General features: G+C 26.8%; 1 protein-coding gene across 1 annotated transcript; it reads right to left on the reverse strand.

Moving 5' to 3' along the window:
- Window positions 1-775: 775 nt before the first annotated feature.
- On the reverse strand, window positions 776-24,500 carry LOC129984621 (lipoamide acyltransferase component of branched-chain alpha-keto acid dehydrogenase complex, mitochondrial-like). Its single transcript, XM_056094544.1, has 11 exons — window positions 24,248-24,500; window positions 22,321-22,417; window positions 16,461-16,536; window positions 15,585-15,769; window positions 12,481-12,617; window positions 10,838-10,937; window positions 7,504-7,799; window positions 7,329-7,406; window positions 5,390-5,581; window positions 3,118-3,189; window positions 776-2,435 (listed from the first exon to the last, which is right to left on the reverse strand). The coding sequence occupies exons 1-11, from the start codon at window positions 24,311-24,313 to the stop codon at window positions 2,268-2,270; spliced, it is 1,467 nt and encodes a 488-aa protein (XP_055950519.1). The 5' UTR covers window positions 24,314-24,500; the 3' UTR covers window positions 776-2,267.
- Between the last annotated feature and the right edge of the window lie 1,402 nt (window positions 24,501-25,902).

The raw sequence follows: 25,902 nt of genomic DNA on the forward strand, positions 1-25,902 counted from the left end.
TTGATTTCATTAAGGAGATTTATGTACAGAATTATGTATAGAGGTATGAAATATGATTTCTTAAATGCCTTATTCAAATTGGAATTAAAAAAAAATAAAAACTGTTTGAGATGATTATGAATAGTAATAATCCATAAAGCCTAAAACAAAACATGACCAATATTTTCTAACAAATCAGCTGGTCACCAAAAGTGGTTAGTATTAACCCTTTGCACTCGGGAAAAGTAAATCGATGGATAATTATTTACCTTATACAAAAACTTGTTTATTGCTCTGAAAAATAAATATATATCATTGTTTTAAGTTGAATTCTCCCATTTAATTAGTTTGCATCTTCTTACTACTCTACAGGTATTTTTTACAATCAATTTTAAAAATGCATAGATCGTTAAAATTATGCACCGTCTTGAATGGCAAGCGAGAGTTGCCATCCGAATACAAAGGGTTAAAATATAAGCAGTAAATGTAGATTTATAGAAGAAAGACTTTTTAAAAGTAAAATTCATTTAATAAAAGGAAGGGTACTAAGCATGATTAACTGCTATTTGAAATGAGAAGAAACTTTCTTAGAAGATAAATAAAAAGTCAGTTCTATTAAAATCTTCTAGCTAAAAAGTTTGTTACTGTATTAAACATGAAGAACTAAGACAATAGAACCACCTTGTTATAAAAAAATAATTTTATTTAAATCCAGACAAAGAAACAAGATAATATAGACTATAAAAATATAACTCTTATAAATGCAAGTCATGATTTCTAATATTTAAAACACTTATAAAACACTTTAATACAAATTTAAATCCTTAGTTTTGAATACAGTGCTTAGAAATAAAGAAGAATAAATGCATAAGTTGAAAACGTTATTTATTATAGCATGTTTCTTCGATTTGGCAGAACAAAAAGAAATGCAAAAATTTGCCAGTTTCAGATGACTAGGAAATAAAAATTTCTACCGCAATTTTTAACATATTCATGAAGAATAAATAAATCATTATAAAAAAAATTGTCATAAAATGTTTCCTATTATACTATTTTACTGAAAAAATAACTTTTAATTTATATGCTTTTAATAAAATTTTAATAAGCCACAGGGAAAAAAATATTGTAGAGCTTCTTAGTTTTGATTTAAAGCATAAATAGAATGTCATGAAATAAGACAAAAATGATTTTCAAAAAATAATTATTCCATTTTTTAATTAGTTAATATTTTTAGAAAAAAAAATTAATATTTTAGGAATAATTAAAGATAGAATGCATATAAGACTCAATATTACACTCAACCCCGTAATTTTACATTTCAGCATTTGAATAAAACATTTTGGCAACTCAGACATTATCATTCAATTTAGAAAATGAAATAAAATCAAATTTTTAATTAGTTCTTCATTTACCATATAAATTTTTAATTAAGAATCTGACAGCCAACTTATGTAAAAAGATATTTGATGGGTAGGAAATGTACTGATTGGTAGCACTGAATTTTTAATTAATAGGTATCAAAATTTTTGAGCATCTCTCACATTATATATATATATATATATATATATATATATATATATATATATATATATACACAAGAAACTAAGGCTACGAAAATCATGTTATCAAAAATCAACAAAGAAAATTAACAAACAACATATATGAGTTTAAAAATTCCAGGAAAGGCTACATACTATAAGCAGAAGAAAATTAAAAAAATCCTTCCAAATATATTAATAATCTGTTTACAAAGAACAATTCTTCATTGAATCTTTGGCATATTTTTTTACACACTTAAGTGCATTAATTCATTTAATTTATGGAGAATACGACAAAAATATATTAAACAATACGTTCTAATAGATTCATTATTTTTTTAGAACTTTTAACTGAGAAAATAAAGAACAATTATAGATCAAAACAGTTTGGATTCTTTTAACTAACTTTATAATTGATTTTCCTGGAATCAAGGAACTTTCTGAATAAAAAATATATGGCAACATCATTTGAACAAGTATGAAAACACCTCCAATTCATATCTGACTTCATATCTTTCACATTAGTATATTTAATTAAAAAAAAAAAAAAAAAGCTGAAAGTCGAATACAATAAAGCTGCTCTTAAACAAATTGACAGAAAAGTAAATTTAACTAATAGCATTGCAAACCCAGATTGCACTTAACAAATAATAATTGCAATGAAGACAAACAAACTTAAAAATTATTTTGAGTAATAAGACACTTCAAACTGTCAAAGTGATTGGCATTTGTATTATACATGAAATGTCATTATCTTAAATACAAAAGCATAATCGCTGGATCTTCTAAATAAGATTTCCACAAGTTTGAAAACCTACAAATTGTTGCACCATCTATCACACGATGATCTGCAGTCCAACTCACTTGCATAATGTTCCTTTTCACAACACACTCATTTGAATCAAATCTTGGAAGAGCCTGAAATAAATGTATGCAATTTAAGTCAAGTAAGAACTAAACATTCTTCTTTCAAATAATTCAACAATTTGCACAATACAGAATTAGCATTTGAAAATATCTCACAATATTTTATTATTTCAAGCAGTCCAATAATAATATTTGTTAAAATATAATTTTCAACAAAATAAATTTCATACAATTCTCTTTTCAAAAACCTATTATATCAATTAAAACTGATGAGTTAATGACAAATAAAAATATCAAAATCTTTTCAGCTTTATTGTATCATGCATTACACTTATCAACAATAAATTTTTCTGTCATACTAAATCTTTATCAATTTTTTATATTACATTTCTTAATGAAATTTCAAACATTGCTATTGTAAATATATCACTTAATTCTCAGCAAATAAGTTAGAAACGTCAGTTTTTAATTTGCTATGATCAATTCAATAGCAAAAAACACCAAAGAACTATTCAAAGTGAATATCACTAATCTGAATAACATTTTCCCAATAGTAATAATTTATTTTATATACCATGAATTCACACAGCATTAAAACAATTCAACTAATCTGATGCATTCAATTTATCTTGAAATGTCATAAAAAATATCAGAAATGAAAAAAACTACACAACTATAATTATTTGATGCACATTGTAAACACACTTTTTCCAACAAAAACTTTAATACTTGCCTGTATTTTGCCAATAGCTCCAATTGCAACTTCAGGAGCAAGAATAACAGGTTTTGCATAGGTACCACCAATCTGAAATCAAAGGTTTAGTATTAGTTAATACATTTGTATTTCTCAAAGTTTTAGTCATTAAGCGTAGTTAAATTAATATTGCAAGAAAATAAACATTCCTAAAAAAATCATTTTTCAAAGATTAATGGCAACTTCTGAATTGAAGATTTGAAATTATTGTAAAGGAAGAAATCTGAATATAATAAAGTACCATTTATATGTATGCAAATAATAAATATAAGTAATAGTAATAAGATCAACAACATATTAATAAGTGGTTTGCAATTAATTAGTTCATATAAATATATAATGAGTTGCAACTCAATATTTTTACAACTTATCAAATCATATAAGTGGCAGTGTTTATAATTTAATCCTCTGAATGGTTTCATTCTAAGTGTAAAATTTTCTAAAAAGCGATAGCAGCGATACCAGCAAACTGTTGTAAAAGTACATGGGTTTTCTAATAGAGACGCACTGAAAATGAGAGCAGGATTTCTCCTACCCCTTCTACTATGTCATGGATGGTCAGCAGTCCCAAAAGTAGATACAAATTACAACTCATTCAAGTCCAATTTTATTGCTTTTGTTTATTATGCATGCTATTGGGAAATACAATTGACTATTCATCACTGCTGCAAAAATAACTATTTCATCTGCCCTAAAAACAGTTTTATTTTAACTTGAAATAAGTAAACAATACAAATAGCCTTATTATCGCTATTCATCTGCACCTTTTGCTGTTGCTACACATGAAAGTTTACACTCTGCTTATATATAGTTGTTAAAAATATGTGATTGGTCATGATTGTTAAGATAACTTGATTGTTCATGATGCCATGATCATTCTTACTGGTCATGATATCACAGCTATGAAATTTACATAAAATAGGAACAACTCAATGAAAACGAACATTGCATCTAATTAGATAAGTTGAACAAAAATGATTATGTCACGAAAAATTTATAAAAGACAACAAAAGTCTTCTATTTTTCAAGACTTAATGCATAATCTTATATTTACATTACAAAATAGCCAATTGCAATAAAATTTCAATTTATCATGCAACAAAGCTTTTAATAATGTCTGCAACATTTTTCTTACCTGCAACATACAATAAGTCAAATTCTCTGACATCTAATTTTTCTTTTGCAAAAAAATAATGATCAATATGTTTAATTTGTTTATTTCCCATCAATTTTTTTGAATAACATATAGAGCTTTGATTATCATAGAATATTTTTTGATTTAGTTACAGATAATTCTAAAAACAAGCAGCTATTTATTATTCTCTTTAACTAAACAATTTCTTTCACAACTTTTGATAAAGCTATATATTCAGCCTCCATATTTGATAGAGCTACACATTTTTGATTTGAAGTAAATCAGGTAACAGGAACATTTAAAAATAAAACCACAACAGATGTTCAATCCATTTTATCAGCTGCCTAGCTGGCATCGATATATATTATACTAAAGCAAAACTTACAAGTTTACTTAAGCTAATTGCATAGTTTGAAGTATTTTTAGAACATACTGAAATACTTGACACAGTAGATTTTAATGAATATTTGATGATTATTAAATTGACAAAAAGATTCACAGCAAACACAATATCTGGTTTTGTTCTAGAAGCTTAAAAAGATAACTTCCTATTAAGTTTCTATAACGCACATTTAGCACATCATGTTTTTTCATTATAAATTGAATCCAGTAAATCTTGGTATTCCAAACTTTTAAAATTTGGAATATTATTAAAAATTTCTCTCATTTTATTTATATAAATTTTCTGATGAATTAAAAGTCTTCCATCTTTCATTTCAAACTCTACATCTTGAAATTTACATAATATACCTAGACCTTTAGATTAAATTTCATATATTTATTTAATTTCCTTTCGCGGACATGTATATATGTTTAATTTATGTGTCTTATGTTATTGCTCAAGGATTATATTATTGCTCTAAGGACTACAAATAAATGAAATCACAGAATATTTTGCAAGCAATAAAAGATTGAGAAAACAAAATTTAAAAACCCTTCCACAGAAAAATAAAATATGCATAAAAAGCAAAATAAATTAATATTCAACTCGTATGAATTAAGATGGGAAAATATCTATAATATATATATACTATTTTTGTTTTAATATTAAATAATACATTCTGATGTGATTTAAATATTCATATAAATCACAAGATAATGTAAGACATAACTCACAGCTCCAATGTTTGATAGAGAAAATGTCCCTCCACTAAGATCATTTTGGTTGAGACTTCCTCTGCGTCCCAAGTCGTGCAACCTGTTCAATTCTGAAGCAATCTGTAGAACACTGAGATTCTGAACATTTTTTATATTTGGCACAAGAAGACCTTGTGGTGTGTCCATAGCAATACCAATATTGTGAGAGGCCTTTATAAAATGACAAAATAAAAATTAAATTTACGCTATAAACCTGATTACCCTTATTAAAGACCTAAATAAATCTATTTATCAGATTACAATAAATATAAAAATTCATTTGTTGTTTTGGAATAAATTTTATCAGTTATAGTGTCATGAACATTTTACAATGTCAGTGTCGGATAGACAAAAGTCTGAATATATAATATAAAATACTACTAATATTTTACACTTATTAGATGTTACATTTTTTGAAGCAAAAAGAATCTAATGATTCTGATATCCAAAGACATCAAAAAAAAATTTCATCAAAATTCTACTTTTTACATGCAGTTATTCCAATTAATTCTATATGGCATCCAACACTCAATTTTTTTTTGCATTACACAATTTACTCATTAAAAAAAAAATCTGGTTGATATCAAAAATGAAATTAATTGAAGTACTAAGAACCTTTAAGAATAACACATAGAAAACAAAGCAAAGCCACGAGTCCACATATTTTTTGCGGTTAAACAATTTTACCAAAGAATTCATATGAAATCAGTATTTTAATATGACTTCAAATTTACAAGTAATATATATATAATATACTACTACTTAATATATGTTAATATAAAAAATATATAATTAACAGAAATGAATGAAACAAGCAACAAATTCTATACACGTACTAAATTCTATACAAAGTTACAAATACTATTCATATGAAATGTTAAAGAAGAAAATTAAGCAATTATAAGCTGCAAATAATAAAATTCCAGTTTAAAGATTCACCAGTTCTTACCGAAAAGTTCATCTTTGGTACAGTGCATCAACAAGATGCAAGATGAAAGCAAATATCTAATGGAATATTATAAGTATATTCCTCTGTGTCTGAGAAAATGAGCCATATTATTTGCTATTATTATTAAAATCCCTACCTAACATGATTTCTTATCCATGGATAGCAAAATTAATACAATCTTGCATGCACCAAGATTTCTATAAAATTCACCCAGAAATATTTCACTCACACCCCCACCCCTGTAACAGTTAGCTGAAAGCATTTTTCCATATTCTCTTAATGAAAAAAAAAAGAAAAGAAAGAAAGAAAAAGAAAAAAAGAAATTAATAAAAATGCTTGAATTATTTTAAATCAGATATGCACTTTTAAAGAGCAGTTCATTTATACTAATAAATATATCAATTCCAGAAATTCATAAAAGAAACTAATGCCTGTACATGAAGCTCAAATGCCATGTGATTCATAGAAAAAAAGTCTTAGCAACTTCATGACATCTAAAAGTTCAAATGGATTATTCCCTTTTAAAGTCACACATACATGATCATGGTCGTGTACAGCTAACTTAGCATAGATGGGATACTGGGCCAATAAGAGTGGAAAAAGCATGTCATCTTTTCTGATGATGATTAGGTGCGTACCAAAAATGGCATTAAATAGGTAAAAAGCTCATAATTAAAATAAATAAAAATTTAAATAGGTGTCCAAGGACTAGCCATTCAAAAAAAAAAAATCTAAAATCAAAATGGAATAGCTGGAATTAGTAATCTATGCAAGACATCTGGCTAAAGGGTTTAAAGAATGCTTCAATTTATTCACAGAACTTGATACACACTTGAAAAATATTAAATGTGATTCAGTAATTCACCTTAAGAGTAAATCTTTTAATTACATATTTAAATATAATAAAGCTCTAGCTTGTTTCTGAAAATTATAATCAGAATTAAGTTTTCACAACAAGTTTATATTTACCTTATAAAACAAGTTTTCACATTTTTCATCAACAGAAGCATTTAAAATAGGGTATTCCATCAAAGCTAAGGAAGCAGCCTAAAGTATAAAAAACAATTTTTAAAAACTAGGATAAAGGAACAGTAATTAGCCTTTTAAATGAATTAAAGAATGCTTAACAAAAAATTTAACTTACTTTAATAAAAAAAGGCATGTATGAAAATTTAATTCCTTTTTCCTCAGCTACGCTTTTAAATTTCTCCCTCATTTGTACTAAATTGGTAAGATCAATTTCATCACAATAGCTGAAACATGGTATAGAGAGGGATTTGGTCATAGTTTTTACCATAGCTTTCTTGTAGCCTTTGATGGGTTCTGTTTTATCTTTACCAACAGGGATAATAACATCAATAGTTGGCTTCTTTGGAGATTCTATAGTAGGTATGGCAGGTTTAGAAGATTGTGTTGGCACTGGAGAAGGTATTTGCAGAGCTGGAAAAAAATATATATAAGTTCATAAAAGAATAATAAATTACAATTTTATTTAAAAATAGCAGGAATCTGTTTCCAGCAATTCTATCCAATAAATATTTAAATTATGATGCAAATATTCTTATAAAGAACGTATATGACAAAAGCAAATCATAATATCTTCTTCTAGTATTCAAATATACATTCAAAATTAGCAATTAGCAAATAACCAGAATATTGATCTTAAATGACTTTTTATCCCATTCATGATTCTTATTACAAGTTGTTTTTTTTAAATCATTATGAAGCAGTATTATTAAGCAAGCATGAATCGATAATAATTCAATTTGTAGACTGAAAAATACAGTTTATTTTAGATAAGAATTCATCCAATCTTTTATACCTGAAAACAGAATGTAATGTTGAAAAGTTTTCAATTTTTCAACACAAGTGGAGTCGTAATCATTTAGCACTTTTGTGTATTATAATATCTTGCACAAATGAATAAAAAATGCAAAGTTATATACATGGCGATTATTAAAAAAACAAACTATCTTGATATATGAGACCATAACTATCTTACCATTCACAGGAGTGAAATAAAATTTTGGTTCAAGGTACTTTGAGGTATGTGTGCAAGAATCACATGAAAAACAGTTAAGGTTAGAATGACAAAATTTCAAATAGCAACTTTGACTGTTTTTTACTGGGTAGCACAAAAATCGCCAGTGCAAGGAAAACTAAGAAAAGTGAAAGTAACCAAAAACAACAGATAAGCAACAACAGCAAAACATTTGACTGTGTCTCACAAATTATCGACGACCTATTTCAACCATAATGACATTTAGCATGTGGCAGATGGTGCCCAGAACCAAAGCACAATACCATACTGAAAGGAATCTGTTAAACTTCATATCTCTGTTAGGCTTACCACCCGTTGTTTTCTCTTTTCTTCTTAATATGTCTAGCACTAATGATTTTCATGCTACAAAAACTGTTCCAATGCTATTTATTGCTTTTTGCTATGGTGAACACATTCTAATTTAAAAAGTTGGCGTGGCCATTTGAAAATTTTGCCACTATAACCATCACTGTAACAGCTTAACTACTGTTTTTCATACGATTCTTGAGTCCATTTCTCAAAATACCTTGAACCAAAATTATATTCTGTTCCTGTGAATAATATGAGTTATGGTCTCATTTATCAAGATAGTTTTTTTTATAAATCACCCTGCATATACATTAAAGATAAAATGTCAATTGGCATTTTACTTTTAGATGATCAGGAACTAATTCTCTCAGGAACAATACACTTTTTTAAAAAAAAACTAGAGTTAAAGTTTGCCAGAAATTGTTATTTATTTTATCAACATGTTTATTGCAAAAGTTGCAAAACAAAAATTTTAGTTTCAGCATTAATGAATAAATTGTTTTAGAACATGCAATCTTTCTGTTTAAGTTACTACTATTGTTTATACTCTTTAGCAGACTCGTTCACATTAATCAATCGTTTTATCACATAAACTTGATTATTAACTATTACTATTTTATCAGTCTATACTATTTTAATCAGTCTTTGTCAGAATACATTTACAAATAAACAAGAGCAAAAAAAGGACTTAAAATAGTGTGCATAGTGAGAAATTAATGCAAAAATCAAGTACTTTTAAGCATTTATCAAGCACTTTAGCTAAAAAAAAGCACCTTTGTGCATGTATATACTTTCAAAGAATAAAATGCAATGTGAATGTGATGCAACAAGGTTTAATATCTATAAAATTTCTGCTTAAATTATTTTTATTTATTGACTGAAATTAAATTAAATATATTTATTGACTGAAATAAAATAAAATATTTTTATTTAAATCATTTAAATATTTTGAAAGTAAAACTAAAAATTGAATTTTATGATGAATCAGAGAAATTTTCGTTGAATAATTCGTTAAGATATTATATATATATAATGAAAAATATTCTGTAGTTCACATACAACTTCAATGTCAAACAACTCTGCTTTCAATTTTCATATTAAAAAAAAAAAAAAAGAAAAAAAGAAACGGTTTGTTTAAGTAAAAAAATGTTTCTTATATTAATTACAATTTAACATTTTCATTCTAATTTAAAGTTGAAATTTTATGAGACAGAAAATTAAAGAGAGAGATAAGTAGTACAATGAGCAGAACTGTTTAAAACCTACTTAATAGCATAGTATAACTATCAAAATCTGAAGTTTAAAAATATTCTGCAGAAAAAGCTATTAAGAGACCAAGTTACATAAAATATTTCATTGAAAGTTTTAGCTATCATTAATAGTGGTGAACCGGCTGGTCGCCAAAGGCGGGTGGTATTTCAATAAACAACAAAGCACTTTGTTGAAGAAATAGGAAGTGAGGAAAAACAGATATTAAATTTTACCTGAATATGTGCTGACACTTTTCTTTGCATTTCAAAAAAATAAAGCACTTTTTAAGGACCTTTTTTTAAAAATTAAGTACTTTTATGGTGCTTGAAGGTGATTTTCAAATTTAAGCATTTTTCAAGATGCTACCCACCCTGGAATAAAACTATCAATACCAAAAAAATTAAGCCAGCTTTTATAAGATTAACAATAAAGATACATGATGTTTTTCAATATTTCTTAAAATGTATAAATTACCAGTTACTGTTGAAAAAAAGAGAGAGTGGAAAAAAGGTTTATTAAGCATTATCTTATTATGAGTTGGAACCCCTGTATCTATTTCACCCTGGATTCCTTGTCTGAATTATTCTTTTTTGCTGGTTTTTCATTTTTGATACATCTGTTAAACAAGCCTTTATGAGTATGCTTTTGAATTATCATATTCAACATGTGGGGGAACAAAGCAAAACAAAAAGCTGTCTCTGCTCTTCTACAAAAAATAAGCCCTTTTTAAGGATCTTTTTACAAAATTAAACACTTTTAAGGTGTTTAAAAATGGATTTCAAATTTAAGCACTTTCCATGACATTATGAACCCTGTGAAATAAAAAAAGAATTAAAAGGACAGGCATGAACACAGTACAATCAAAAGAATGTTATACCTTCTACTTCTTTTTGTTTTCTTTTCTCTAAATAAGCAAACACATCTTCCTTTAAAATACGACCATCTTTTCCAGTTCCTATAACCTCACTAAGCTTTACCTAAAAAAAGCAACAAAAAAATCTTTCTAATCTTATAGATATATACTGCGTCCATTTAAACACTCCAGGTTTTTTTCAAAATATTTCCTGAAACCAATTCTAGTGGATAATTTATTATAATGCAACATTAATCTTAATAAATAATATCCTTTAAAAGAAACTAATATATTTTACAGTGTTTATAAATATTATATCTTTCTCCAAGTTTAATACGTGAAGGAAAAGTAAATCCATAATAAAGTGTCCAAGTGGTAAAAATAAATGTTTCGAATAATTTCACAATTAATATAATTTTGATATGCACTTTTCAAATGATTTGAATTGAAAAATTTATTTATCACCTTAGCTCTAATACTTTAAATTATCAAAAAAAAAAGTTATTTAAAAATTAGCATATTTGATTTTAGAATCTAATACTGCAGGAAAATTTCTACAATCGAGATTAAATATATGAGAGTCACATTAAAAAAAATTAGTCCTATAGAAATTTCAAATAGCACTATTTTAAATTACAGTTTATAATATTCCTTTAAGTAGAATAGTAGATTCAAACAAAAGAAAAAAACTGAAAAGGTATTGATTTCAGAAATAAAAGCTTTCTTTTCAAAATAGTTTATAATTTTTCTATAAATATAATTTGGCATTTTTAAATTAAATTACTCATTATACATAGCTAAAGTATCTTTTTTTTTTTTTTTTTTTTTTTTTTTACAATTTTCTAACATTAATTCTTATTTCTTCACAGATTTCAATCCATATGAATTTGAAACAGTTCGATAGTTTAAAATAAAGGTTTGAGTGAAAGTTTTTAATTAAAAGTTTATTATTTAACTATGTCTCCACATGCGAGGCAGACTCATTTATATTAAGTGTTGAACAAGAATAGTAGTTATTTTAAATTTTATTTATTTCCCTACACACTGCCAAATCTTAAGGGAAGTCAACCTTCTAACTCTCCGACCCGCCCTAAGGCACACGGATTTAAACCATAGAACTGAATGACCGGACCGCCGCAACAGCAATTGGCGGGAACTGTGGTTGAGTCCTAAGGGCCGTCACCGGCCACGGTACAACCCTCCCCGAAGGAAGTACGTCCCGTCATCGATGGAGGGAGTCAGATCCCCCACCTATTAGTGTACCCTCCAGGGTGGCGAGATCCAACCACCATGCCGGAAGCATCTCATCCTCATTTCGAGGTGCCCCCCCCCCCCGAGGGTCAAAAATCTTAAGGGAAAGCTAACTTAAGCTTTTGGAGGTTTCCAAAAATTGTTTGCTAACTCTAGATTTTTAGAAGCTACTTAATTTTAATATTATTTGACACAACTGATATTTTCATTTAAATTAAAATTAAATTAACAGATATGAGAAGTTTGTATACTCTAATATATAACATTTTTTTTTACAATAAAAAAATATTTATATTTATAAAAAAGAGCCATGAAGATATTTTCACATCCCAAATAGCAACAGGTATATTACGAGATAAAATCAAATATATAAAGGTAAATATTGCTTTATAAACTGCAGTAAAATTCACACATACATTATTCTCGGCTGCTATTTTTCTCACAGCAGGAGTTGTAAGAACTTTAGTTGCTAGCTTGAAGAATTCTGATTGAGCTCCACCTGCAGGAGCAGCCAATTGGTCTTGCACCTGATCAACTTGCTCATCCGAACTAGCTACAGTAATAAAACCAGGTCAATAAAAAAATAAAGCCCATCAGGACAACATGTTCTCACTTTGACTTAATAATTCTGTTTTGGTGTTATGCACATTTATTTAACTTCACATGTTTCATGTTTGTAAAGATGGAATCTTGTGATCAATTTTCATTCACTTCCAGATTCTAAAAGTTTGGAATTCAGCATATGTGGCCCATTTAAAAAATTTATTTTGTTAACCGAGTGACAATGCTTTAATTTAATATTTTCAGAATTTAATTATTATGAGATAAATTAATTAAATTTTTATACCATATAAGTGATACCACTAGTACTGAATTTGAGGGGGGGGGAATTGAGCCTGCTAAACTTCATAATAAATTAACCCTCTCACTTTCGGTGGGACAGTTTGAGGGGCTTTGAAAATTTCGATTTAACATCTGAGACTATCGGTATGAAGCACCTGCTTTCTTTGGAGGGAAGATCGGTATAAAAACTGAGGCTACTGAGCACTGAGGGAGGTCAATATAACATCCAACATTAGTGGCTTTCTCATGCGCCTATATGCCTTAAGGCATTAGATCAGGGAGGCATTCACGAAATAAATTGTGTGTGTATGCGATTTTAATGTTTTCAATGGATTTGGGTTTCTATTTTCATATGTTGTTAGCACAAATAGGAAAGATTTTATGATTTTTTTTACCAAAAGAAATTTTTTCAACTGGAGTGTTCTTTTAACAATAAATGATATATAAAGATAACAAAACTTTCATTATTTTTCCAATAAATGTGAGATATTCTTTTCAATATTAAGGTTATTGTAATAATATAAAAGCAAATTATTGGATTTTCTTTGCAGTAAATTCCTAAGACAATTTTCTCACAAATATATACTGACTCTTTGTTCTTATGGAAGAAAGTCATTTTAGATTTCCAACACTTTTTTCATCCAGCGAGATTATATCCCTAATCTAATATATGTGAGAAAAATTCATGAAAATACAAAAAAATATGCAGAGTTTGTGAATACTTCAGCATTTAATGAATGGAACTTCCATCATCAAAAAATGATGGTGGAAGCAAGCTATGGACATATGTTATATATGGGATATTATCCACGACTGGCAAAAAATTGTTTTAATAAGATTTGAAAAGTATAATAAAAATAAGGAGGAAAATAAAGATGTTTCTGGTGTAGATATTTGTCTCAATTTTTATTTCAATTATCTAAAACTTATTTACTTATTACTAAAAATCTCAGCATACTGCACACGAGGAAACCTTTGGAAATATAATATTAAACTTTCGTTCACAAATTTAATTTTTCTTTATAATACTATTGAAAGCTCCAAATAACATTTTAAAATCAGAAATTCAGCTTGAAACATCAATGCAAATAACAGTTTATACTAAAAAAGTAATACTTACGATGAATTATAGTAAAATTTTTTAGCTGAAGGAATGCATTTTGGAAATATATTTTGATAAGTAACGTTTTTCCCAAATTATAGTTAATTCATATTTCAGTACTAAATGAAATTTTTAAAACATGTTATGTCATTCACTGAATTACTTTTATAGAAATAAAATTTTGAAAACAAAGAATGACAACTGACATGCATTATTTAACAATCTTGACCCTTAATTTGACAAAATTTTAAAAAATTAGTAAAGATAAGTTGCAAGATAAGGATGATTTTAGAATGTATATTTGTCCCAAATTATTTTACTATGATTCAGTACAAATCAAAAATGTGTAAGTTTTTAGAAACATAATGTGAAAACTTCTTTAAAAATTTAATTAAAGTTATAAATATATCTCTCTTAATATTACTATTGGAATACTAATATTACTATTAGATACCTTAATATTACTATTGGTAAAATTCTTAGCTGAATGTTAAATGTATTATTTTCAAAATATTTTCAAAAAGTTGTTTCTCTTCTTTTCTTTCTTTTTTATTCAATAAATTTAATTATTTCGGCATTAAATGAAGACTTAAATCATTATTAAATGAAATTATACAGTTTTAAACCAGAGAACATAATTAATTAATTCAGTTTATATTGACAAAGAAAATTATTTTCTACAAAAATGAACTTGACAATTTAGCCAAGCATCTACTGAAAGCAAGCATTCAATCAAATGAATAAAAACTTTAAATAATTTTAAAAGTGCTATCGCAAATTTCAAGTTAGCATGCGAGAACATTATTTTTTTTTAAAGTCATGTGTTATAAATCCGACAAAAGACATCATGTCCTCACATGGCTCATACTTCACAATCACCAACATTTAGAAAAGCGATTCGTTTTTAACCATCTCAAAATCAATCGAGTTTTGAAAAAAAAATTTCATGAGGATAGAATCTACCATGTGTGTATGAAAAACCAGTTTCAACCAATTTTAAACAGTCATATGACTATAAGATTGCACATGCGTCAATATTTAGGAAACGACCCCACCCCTTCCCATCTAAAAATTGTTCAAGCTCCATAACTTTATCTCAAGATCAGAATTAAAAACCCCAAACGAAAACAGCAAGTTCTCACAAGATAATTAATTTATTTTAATTTTGGCTATTAGTTTTGATTGAAATAAAGTAAAATATAATTATATAAAAAGAAAAATACACACACAATGCAAGATATTTTTAAAATTTGTTATATTTTATGTCAATTAAAAAGGAACGGGACCTCACTGAAGTTAAAGGTAAAATAGCCATAAAAGAGAAATATTTGTAAAAATCGTCCCCTCCCCACCTATTTCTTAGGAAACTTACTAAAAATCTAACATGAAGGACCTAAATAATAAATTATATTAAAGATATAAAAAAGGCTTAAAGATTGTCATTAGAAAATAAATTTTAAATATCTAAACTCTACATTTTATTAAATATCAGTATTTAACAGTATTAATATTCCTGACTCTAAACATTGCATAATAAAAGAAGGTAAAATTTATTTTACAAAAAAGATATCTTACAACTATCTTCATCAAAAAGTTCGATGTCAACAAGAGGCAATCCAACTTTTGCAGTATCATCAACTTCATAGTAAAGCTTCTTTATGAACCCATCAAAGCGGCTTGTAATAGTCACAGATGCTTTGTCACTCTGAACTTCACATATGCTATCAAATTGATTAACTTTATCACCTACTTTAATGTACCTAGAATCAATATTTTACTCAGAAATGAGTGAATTTTAACTATACTAAATCAGAAAAAAGAAATACTTCAAAATATTGATTAATTACAATCCTTAATAAACAATTCAATAGTTATAGTCATTTATTTAAATCACTTATCATTGACTTCAGAAATCATCGACTTTTTCCATTTATTAAAGATTTCAGAAATCAAATGTATAAAGTACATCAAGATCACGATATAAGATTCATTCTAAGATTATTTCAAAAGTCAAGGAATGAGTTAAAAATAAAAATTTGACATATAGAATGATATCCAATTATTCTGTATAATGAATTTTCTAAAATCAATTATAACTGAAACTGACAACACACAGAAAATATAAAGTACTCATATTACAGGTAAATGATGTAATATGTGTTTCTATGACCTCAGAATTGTAAAGATATCCCATGGATCTGAAATAAAATTTTATAACACAGTTGCACAGACTGTTATAAGCCAAATCCAGGTTATATATATAAGTAGCTTTAAAATGCATAAAGATAACATTCAGAGTTGTTCAACTCTGTATCAGCTCTGAGTATCATGATGCAATATAACGCATTTTCTATATAATCAACTCATTCCTAATTTCAAAAATAAAATAAAAGGTATAAAAGCAAAATATGCATAATATCATAACAAATTAAAAATTATTTTTTGCATTACCATTCTTTAACTGTAACTTCAGATATTCCTTCACCAATATCTGAGAGATTAAAAGATACAACTTGACCAAAGCGAACTGAAAGAAAAAAAAATATTTATATAATTATTTTAATTATCATTATAAAACTATATCTTTTATAAAAATTTCAAACTCTTTTTCCAACAAAAGTAAGCTAAAAGTGCAGCAAATAATGAATTTATCAAATTTCATTTTTGAAAACTGAAATTTTGAAAATTAGGTAAATGATGAATGAGCCTTTTCTACCCTTGACCTTTACAATAAGTTTTAAATTAAATAATTTAGTTCTAACTCTCTCAAAATATGTTGGAAAATTTCTAACATGTTCAGCTGAAAAGAAGGTTTTCTTTTTTTTCCCCCCCTCCTCTATTCACAAAAAATCTGCAATTATCAATTTTCATACAGCAGCATAAATTCCTGAATAATGCTTTTGAGGTGTTTATTTGCAAATGTATCAGAAATTGTCCTTGTTTTTAAATTGAAATTATAAAAGATAATAGAAGTCAAAAGACAATAAGATAAAGGATTCAGAATCAATTATTACAAATACTGCAGATCTACGATAATGAGAGTTGAGATTAAAATTTAGTTCAAGTTTAATATGAGTTAGCTCTAAAATAAGAGTTGAGAACATCTATATGGGACTAGATGATAGCAAATGATACTGAACTTTGATATTATTTTTAAATGCAAGAATTCAATGGAGAATTTTGAAGTTTTCCAATCATTCACGGCTACTTTTAACTTTTCAATTTGTTAAATACTTAATTAAACCCAATTTGACATTAAGAAAAACTAATTCATTTCTCTTTACTCTTGTAAAATTTGTTTATTCTTTATTTGTCGGAGAGTACAAACAGTTACGAGTTAATAAAACATACTTTTGATTATCATTAAAGTACTTGAAGAATGCAATTAAGATTGCTAGGATCTTGGCAATAAAAATCTAATTTGATATAGATCCACCTTCTTGTTGCAATGCAGAAAAAATAGAAAATTTATTTTAAGCTATCGATACATCTATTACAAAATTTATTTTATTTTATTGAATATTCTTTTGCATTCATTAAAATAATTTCAGAGTTCAGATGGGATGAATAATTTTTGGTTTGAAAAGATAAAATATCCAAATAAAGAAATTTATTTTGTTTTGAAGAAATGGATTTGGAGGGCTTAGACATTTCTTATAAAAACTATGATTATTTATTTATTTATTTTTCAAATAAAAATGAAGGTACAACTGTTATTGTAAATTTTACATTTCTATTTTCTCTCAGTAAACATGAATAACACAAATTAGTTAGCTAAAGTGAACGAAGGTTGCCACTCAAATCTGGAAAAAAAAAAAAAATTACATGTGCCTTTCTTATATGTATATGCTATATAAGAGGAAATGTATGAACTGCACTAATAAGAAAGGCACTATTGATTCAGATATCAGAATTTTTTTAAAGAAATGGAAGAAGGATATTAGCAATATAAGAGAAGCTAATTTTAGTCAGAATCAATTTATTCTGACAAGCATTTATAATATTATCATTCGTGACAGATCCAGGGAAGTGTTTTTTTTTTAAATTGAAATCAATGTAAAATATTTTCACAAACATATATTTTCTACCCAGTGAAAAAAAAAAAAATAACTTCCAGGAAATCGACATGTCTAACCGGACTATCTTAAAATATTCTACAAATTGCTCTAAGAATAACATATACTTTCCATTCAGTAGATTTATGTCCATACTGAAACACTCCATGGATTATGTGTAGTCTACAAATATCTAGATCAAAAATTTTAAATTTACATTTGGTCCATCCATACTAATTTGTAAAAGTAACTTTATTTCATAACTTCTTTAAAATTCTCAAATTATTCCTGAATATGTCTTAAAAATATGAATTCCAATATCTTGTGGAGACCCTTTTGGTTGATTCACTTCAATATCTTATAACAAGATCCATTAGGTATTTTAGCAAAATGTGGTTCAAAGCATATTACAAATTTTTTATTGATCTCAAAGATTTCTTATGAGATTGCTGAAAAAAGTGGAGCTAATCTGAAATACATAATGTACGAATTAAAGTACACTTTCTAGCTATTTCATTATGAGTGAACATATGTGAAAATATCTAAGCTATATCAGAGAATACATTAAAGGACGAATGTGACACAACAAGTTTTAATGCCTATAAAAGTTCGGCCTTCATATATTGTTCTTGAATTAAAAAGTTCAAAAATTATTTATTTTCGGTCATTAAATTTGACATGTCATCTTTTCCTGTATTCCTTTTAGATACTAAGTCCAATATCAATTATGATTTTTTTTTGAACTGGTACAAAATTTTATGTGTTCCACTTTTGCATGACTAACAAATACTTGTTTTCTCATATTATTTAAGCTTATTATCTTCTTACAAAGTGAGCAGTACATAAATAACTGATTTTTCTAACTCATTCAACAAAGTCAGGATTGATTTCTTATCCATAAAATTCATATTAAATATGGATTTTGAACAGCTCATTGTTTAATGAAATTTCTAATCAATTATATAATCTACTCTGAATAAACTCACAATTTCTCGAATAATGAACAAATCATTCAAGTAACTTATGAGTAATTAAACAGCACCACAATGCTTCGGCAGATTGAATCGGGGTTGCCACTCAAATATAGAAAAAAAATTTCCCATCTTTTCCTGAATGTATATTCAAATTATAAGGAAATGCACAAATAGCACTTTTGCAAGTTATAATGCAATATGATTTTAAGAAGTGGCAAAAGCAAGGACAGGAAGTAACAATTTTATATTAACCGAAATAATACCAAATTAAAAGGTTTAGATTTACATGAAAAAAAAAAGACAATTTCTTTTTAATTATTATCTAGAATTTAGCAACACAAAATTTATATATTGAGGGGGTATAATACCTCTCAAGCTTTTTAATTGTAAGTCACATAAAATTAAGGACTCAGGTATACAAAACATTTTTATTATCATGGAGAAATCATTTAAAGATTATTTAACAAAAACACTACACCGCAAGATTGCTTTTTTATTATTATTATTTATTCATTTTTTGCCAATTCATGAAATTACACATAAATTTCTACAACTTCAGCAGATTTCCCAGCCATCAATTTCATCATGGAGCTAACCCTTTGTATAGTCCAACGTACATTTTTTTAGCTATTTCACTTTCAGGAACATATGCAAAAATATTTCCAATACATCATTGAATACATTAAAAGATGAATGTGATGCAACAAGTTTTAATGCTCATAAAAATTTAGCTTTAAATTATTATTCTTGTATTAAAAAGTTCTAAACTGGCTTATTTTCAGTCATTAAATTTAACATTTTTGGATTTGACATGTTATCTTTTCCTGTATTTCTTGCGGATACCAAGTCCAACTTCAATTATGACTCTTTCGAACTGGCAAGCAGTCTTGTATGTTTTCCTCTTTTGATATGACTAGTGTCTGTTTTCCCATTTTACTTAGGATTATTATCTTCTTACAAAACAACAAATTAAATGGATTTTGGAAAACTTTTCAAATCCATTCAGCAAAATCAGGATGGATTTTTTTTCTCATCAATCCAATTTGTATTAAATAAGGATTTTGAGTAGTTCATTGTTTTAAAAAAATTCTTTAATCTACTTTAAATAAGCTCACAGTTTCTCAAATAATAAACAAAACATTCAATAAGCTTACATGTGATTGACTAAACACTACTGCCTCTGCGGATAAAATGATCTATGGAGGCATCACAGGCTGATCTATACAGAAAAAAAGAGAAAGTAGAAAAGGGGACAGTTTCTGCATTACACAATCACGATTGACATTATTTTGTTTTTGGAAGCTATGAGTATGATCTTTTGTTCTTGCATTGTTTAGAGATCGGCATTTTTCAGACAGAAAAAATAACTAAGAAACTTAAAATCCCCTGAATTTCCCAGTTTTTATGAAAATGTTCAAATTTCTCAACATTTTCCCAGTTTTTTTAGAAGATTTATTAAATTCCTTGTGTTTTTTAGTTGTCCCGGTAGTGTGGCAATCCTGTGAGTGTTGCTATTCCTGCCACAGAAATTTAATCTATTCTCTTACGCAGTAATACCAGTGTCGCATATCCTCATTAGCTGCAATCCGAAAATCTTGTGGAAAGTGAGCAACTGCCTCTGAAATCAAAATTAAGACTAATCTATACAGAAAAAAAGGAAAGAGTTTCTGGGATTAAACAGTAGTTTCATTTTTGGTTCTACGATTGCAATCTTTTACTCTTCTTTTTAAAATAGAAAAAAATAACTCAGAAACTCAGTATTTCCTAGTATTTATAGAAATTTTCAAATTCCCCTGCATTTTCAGTGTTTTTTAGATGATTTAAGTTTTTTGTATTTACCTGGTTCTCCCGGTGTTGTGGCAACCATGGTGTACAAATTGTCAACAAGATTTTATGAATCAATTTTTTTAAATTCCAAAAGTGCTACAGTTTCTTATGTTTTAATGAATGAAAATGATGAGAAAAGATCTTCAAAAACTCAATGTCAGATGGTCAGATAAAAAAGCCATTTTAAAAATGAATATCCATTAGTTTAGAAACACACACATTTCAACTGATAATTTAAAAGTAAAGAATGTCATAAAAAGCTGATTAACCTAGTCTAATGTTATCTAGGAATCAACTTTTGAAATAAAAATAAGAAATTTTTAAACACAGATGAAAGAAAGTAAAGCTCTTGACATTAAATTTATGAATTAATTATCATTATAATCAGAATTCAACAAATTATAAAAATGCATCTGCAGTTATTTATTCGCCCTACTTGATAATTAAAACTATTTTGATAATTAAACTATCTTGATAATTAACTACTATTTTGATTGGAAAAATTAACTATATGGATGACCATCAAAAAGGAACATCACTAAAATATATTTATAGATACAGCAAAAAAGAAAATTTAAAATTTAACAGAAAATATGGGTCTTTTTTTTTTTATGATTTGCAAATTTAGAACTATATTACCATTATAACTATGAGCCTTATCATGTTTTAGTCAGATTTTATCACCATTGTAACAATATACCTCTGTGACATGGCATCTCAGAGGCCGCTAAAATTTGAAAATTATATACATGTGTAAAGTATAGCTTAAACTTTTAAAGAATGTAAAGGTTGTGAAAATTACAGTAGCTTTAGTAACAAAACTATAATTCTAAATAAACAACAGGATCAGAAGCCTGTTTAATTAATGCCGCATACAAAGTTATAAAACTTTTTTTGGTTTGTTTAATTATATTTTTATGCTAATTTTGAGTAATGACCAACTGATTAGCTAATATGATATTTGTATTTGCTGAATACATAAAATTAACTAACATAATTCTCAATCATGCATATATTAATATTCTTACATCTCAAATTTTTAATCGGAATTATGCACTTCTGAAACTTAATTTTCTTTCTCTTCCAAAAAGCTTTTTTCTCTCCAAACATTCATAAAATATAATATTTTTATAGAAATATATGTTATATAATTTAAATAATATATAAAAAAATAAATTATTTAGAATTTGATGAATTTATTTATGTCGTCACAGTAATTTATGACTGGAAAAAAGTCTACAACTGAGAAATTATATACAATTTTAATTCAGAGATAGGGACGATTTATGCTAGCAAAAGAAACAAACTATCAAAATAATACCATACAAAATTATTAAGATAATGGATTAAAACTACAAATACTTCTATTTCTCAAAAATTAATAATGCATTAAAATTTTTTATTATGCATTTGCAGATATATGTGTAAATAAATATATTTTCAACAGATACTCACTTGTTGAGGTGAAAAAATAACGGTGATTTGATCTTCTGAAATAATTGTGGAAACATTTTGGAGTTGTTCTTTTTGAAAAAGTTAGAGAACTCAAAGTCTGCAGAATAAATATAAACATGTAATCACAGAATTCCAAATATTTAAAGAAAGTACCAAATACTTCCTTAATACACACAAAAAATAATCAATAACTTAAAATATTAATTTGAAGTATGCATAATTCATATGCTCAAAATAATGTTAATGCTAAAGATAATATTTGAACTAAATATGTGTCAAGAGCAAATTTAGAATAAATGATGACATTAATAATCAAAATAAGAATATAAAGCTAAAAATTATAAAAAGTATAAAAATAAATGAATGTAATAGAAATTTAAATTGAATGATTTATAGATAGTATGACTATCAAATATTTTCAATATGCATGCCTCTTAAAAACCAGAATGATTTCTAAGTAGCTAGTGAATCTTAAAATGATAGCAAAGGAAAAGGTTCCAGGAAGCACAAATTCAAAATAATATTCCAAATGCAAACATATTTAAATTTGAAAATATAAATTATAATTAATTTCAAAATAGAAAAATTGAAATTTAATTATGATTACAATTTGCATCTGCAAAGGAACAGTCAAAATATTTTGCTTTCATTGAAAAATGTTTTTCAAAGTAGTATCATGAATGCAAGGTTCCAGAAATCTTCGAACATATCGTTCTCTTGTCGTTTATATGAAGTAGCAAGAGACTCTTTACACACGAAGTTAGGCAGCATCCCACTTTCGTTTGATTGGATTTATGACTTTTCTTTTGAAATTCTTCTCAAGCGAAAGGCCATTTTGACTTTTTTGGTGGCATCAGGTAGAGTTTACGAAGTGTTTGTGATTTTGTGGATTTTTTTTGTTGTTGTTTTAAACTTGACACCTTGATGACATCAGATACAGTTTAAGCAACTATTGTGGTATCCATGAATTTTGATTATTGTTAACCCAGTAAAAGCTAAAAACAATGATTTTAAAGCATGCGCAGGAGAACACACCTTCATTCATAGTATCATGAAAAAAAATTAACTTTATGGCAATTTTTATTTTTCTCTTTAAACTCACTACTTATTGAATTAAAAAATATACAAGAAAAAGTATATAAAGATCAACAGAATAAAAAAATTATCTTTGTGAACACTTTAAAACATAACCTAAAACAATTTGCTTAAGCACTTAATAACAAGTATCCAAAGTGAACATATTAAGTTTATGAGCTTGCATTTACCTAAATTAAACGAAAAATTAATTCTTATGCTAGTGAAATATAAAATTTCAAATTTATGATATTCACTTATGATATTGAAAATTTCATTTGTGCTAAAAATACAAACAGCTAACATATTGTATTCACTCAATTTTTCAGAAATACAACTTAAATTTTTGTAATAAATTTCAACTTTTGAAGAAGTTGCCTTCATCGGATTTCAATATACTGGCCATATACTTAAAACTTCAATTCGCTCAATTCTTGAAGCAAACTAGCAGGAAAAAAAATGCTCAATTTACAGCTAACGCTTATAATTTAATAGTATTAATACTTCCCGTTGTTCCTTATTTCGATTTCTCACTAAGGTAATTAAGGATATTTAATTAAAAATCCATTAAATGATGACTGAATTTTCCGCAGATTCATTTATTTTCACAACAGAATATAAAATAATGGAAGAAAAAGATTTGCGACTTAAATATAATTAACCAGTTATATTTGAACAGATAAAATGGCATGAAATCGAAACTGGAAAAAAATTTTTTGCTATAGTAGTGAAAATAATTAGCGAACATTTAAACACTTCAATGAAATATGTACTATCTATACAACGGAAATACTTTACAAAAACATATTAAAAACTTATATATATATAAAGAGTAGAAGAAAATTCAACGCACCTTATAATTTCGAATAGATTTCGACAAATTTGAAGAGAAAATCCTAATTGCACTGTAAGCCGCCATATTAAGACAGTAATGTTATTTCAGTTACAGTTAGATTAGTTCTAAGAATATATTACCCATAAAAATATTTGGTATCCAAATAATTGTGACTTAATCACAGTACAAATTCATAAAATATCTCGATAAATTTAGGGGTGGTGAATATTTTTTGAATTGTTATTATGTAATCAATATCGAAAAGTTACAAGTACCAACGATGAGGTGCGATTCAAATAATTTGTATGATTTTGCTGGTGATATTTCGATTACAGGTCCTGGATCAAGATAGAAAATAACAATCGATCTGCTGTTCAGTCAAGTGTAGGGAAAATCCTTTGCACAGCAGAGCCGACTTTCTCTATGAAGGGGCCCGGGTGCAAGAAACCATTTGGGGTCCTAATTTTTTTGTGACTTAAAAAAAAATACAAACACGAACACATTAATACATGTTTATTTGCGTGATTTTGTTTTTGCTAATACATCAATTACTTCAGAAAAATTACAATTTTTTTTGCAATTCTTTTTTGGTGCTATTATAATAAGTGCATCTAAGAATTCTAAATACATGCTTGACCGAATTTAATTCTTTATTAATTTTTGTTATAGTAACTTGCAACGTAAAGAATAGTTTTAACACAGTTATTATAATTTTATTATAATGATTCATTATAATCATTATTTAGTAGGTATTGCAGTTTGTCTTGTGTGTTATTTACATCTCATTCATTCAAAATCAAATCCCGTAGCAAACAAATTCCCTGGATTAGTTTTTCATCTATATCTTTGTTATAAACTTTACAATGTTTTTGGAACATTTCTCTAAAATTTTTATATCAGTGACTAATTTGAAATCAGAAATAATAGTTGGTATACTTTCAAATCTATATTTTATTTGTACAATGACAGTATCAATTACAGTGTTAAAAAAAAAAAACACCTAAAGTCCTTTACAGGGTCGTCTACTACCATCGTCTTCTGCTAATTTGGAAGTAACCTTTTTCTTTTTCGAATTCGTTTTACAGGAAAATGTTCTGAAATGTTCAAATTATGTGCTAGCACTTTTGCTTTGTCTAAAAATGTGTTAAATTTTGTTCTTAAATTTTGGATTTCAGTTTTAATTTTATTGACTAAATTGAAAGCCGAGTCAAGAACAACTGTTTTTGTTTGAAATAGTTTATTGATAGTGTTAATTTTAGACAATATTGCAAATCATACAATAAAACATAAAATAAATGGCATTTCTTGTATTGCATTCATTTAGCTTCGGATATCGCTGTATTATCATTACTTACATCAATAAATTCTTCTAGGTCATTACAAGTTTGTTAAAACTGTGTATACACTGCTTTAACCGAATATATTTTGACTTCCCAATCGGCCGTATTCACCAACCGTTGTTAAACATCGGCTGATGATTAAACGCTGATCAGCAGTCAAATCGGTATAATCAACTAGAATGCAAAGTTAGCAACCGATTGCAAATAACGTACAGTTATGCCAAACGTCATTACATAAATAAGTATTGTCATAATAAAGATGATAATACAATATATATATCACTATAATGTGTGTTTCATTTTATTTTGTCAATTTTTTCTGTAGTTTTCCAA

The sequence above is a fragment of the Argiope bruennichi genome, chromosome 9 (assembly GCF_947563725.1).
Source record: "Argiope bruennichi chromosome 9, qqArgBrue1.1, whole genome shotgun sequence".
Classification (NCBI taxonomy): Eukaryota; Metazoa; Arthropoda; class Arachnida; order Araneae; family Araneidae; genus Argiope; species Argiope bruennichi.

What these genes read in the sequence shown, in the direction of transcription:
- LOC129984621 (XM_056094544.1), bottom strand. Translation starts at nt 24,313, where the DNA reads ATGGCGGCTTACAGTGCAATTAGGATTTTCTCTTCAAATTTGTCGAAA. An exon ending in GTGAAAACTTGTTTTATAAG is followed by an intron (nt 5,582 to 7,328) that starts GTAAATATAAAC and finishes CATTTTATAAAG; the next exon opens with GCCTCTCACAATATTGGTAT. An exon ending in CTCTATCAAACATTGGAGCT is followed by an intron (nt 3,190 to 5,389) that starts GTGAGTTATGTC and finishes CTTTGATTTCAG; the next exon opens with ATTGGTGGTACCTATGCAAA.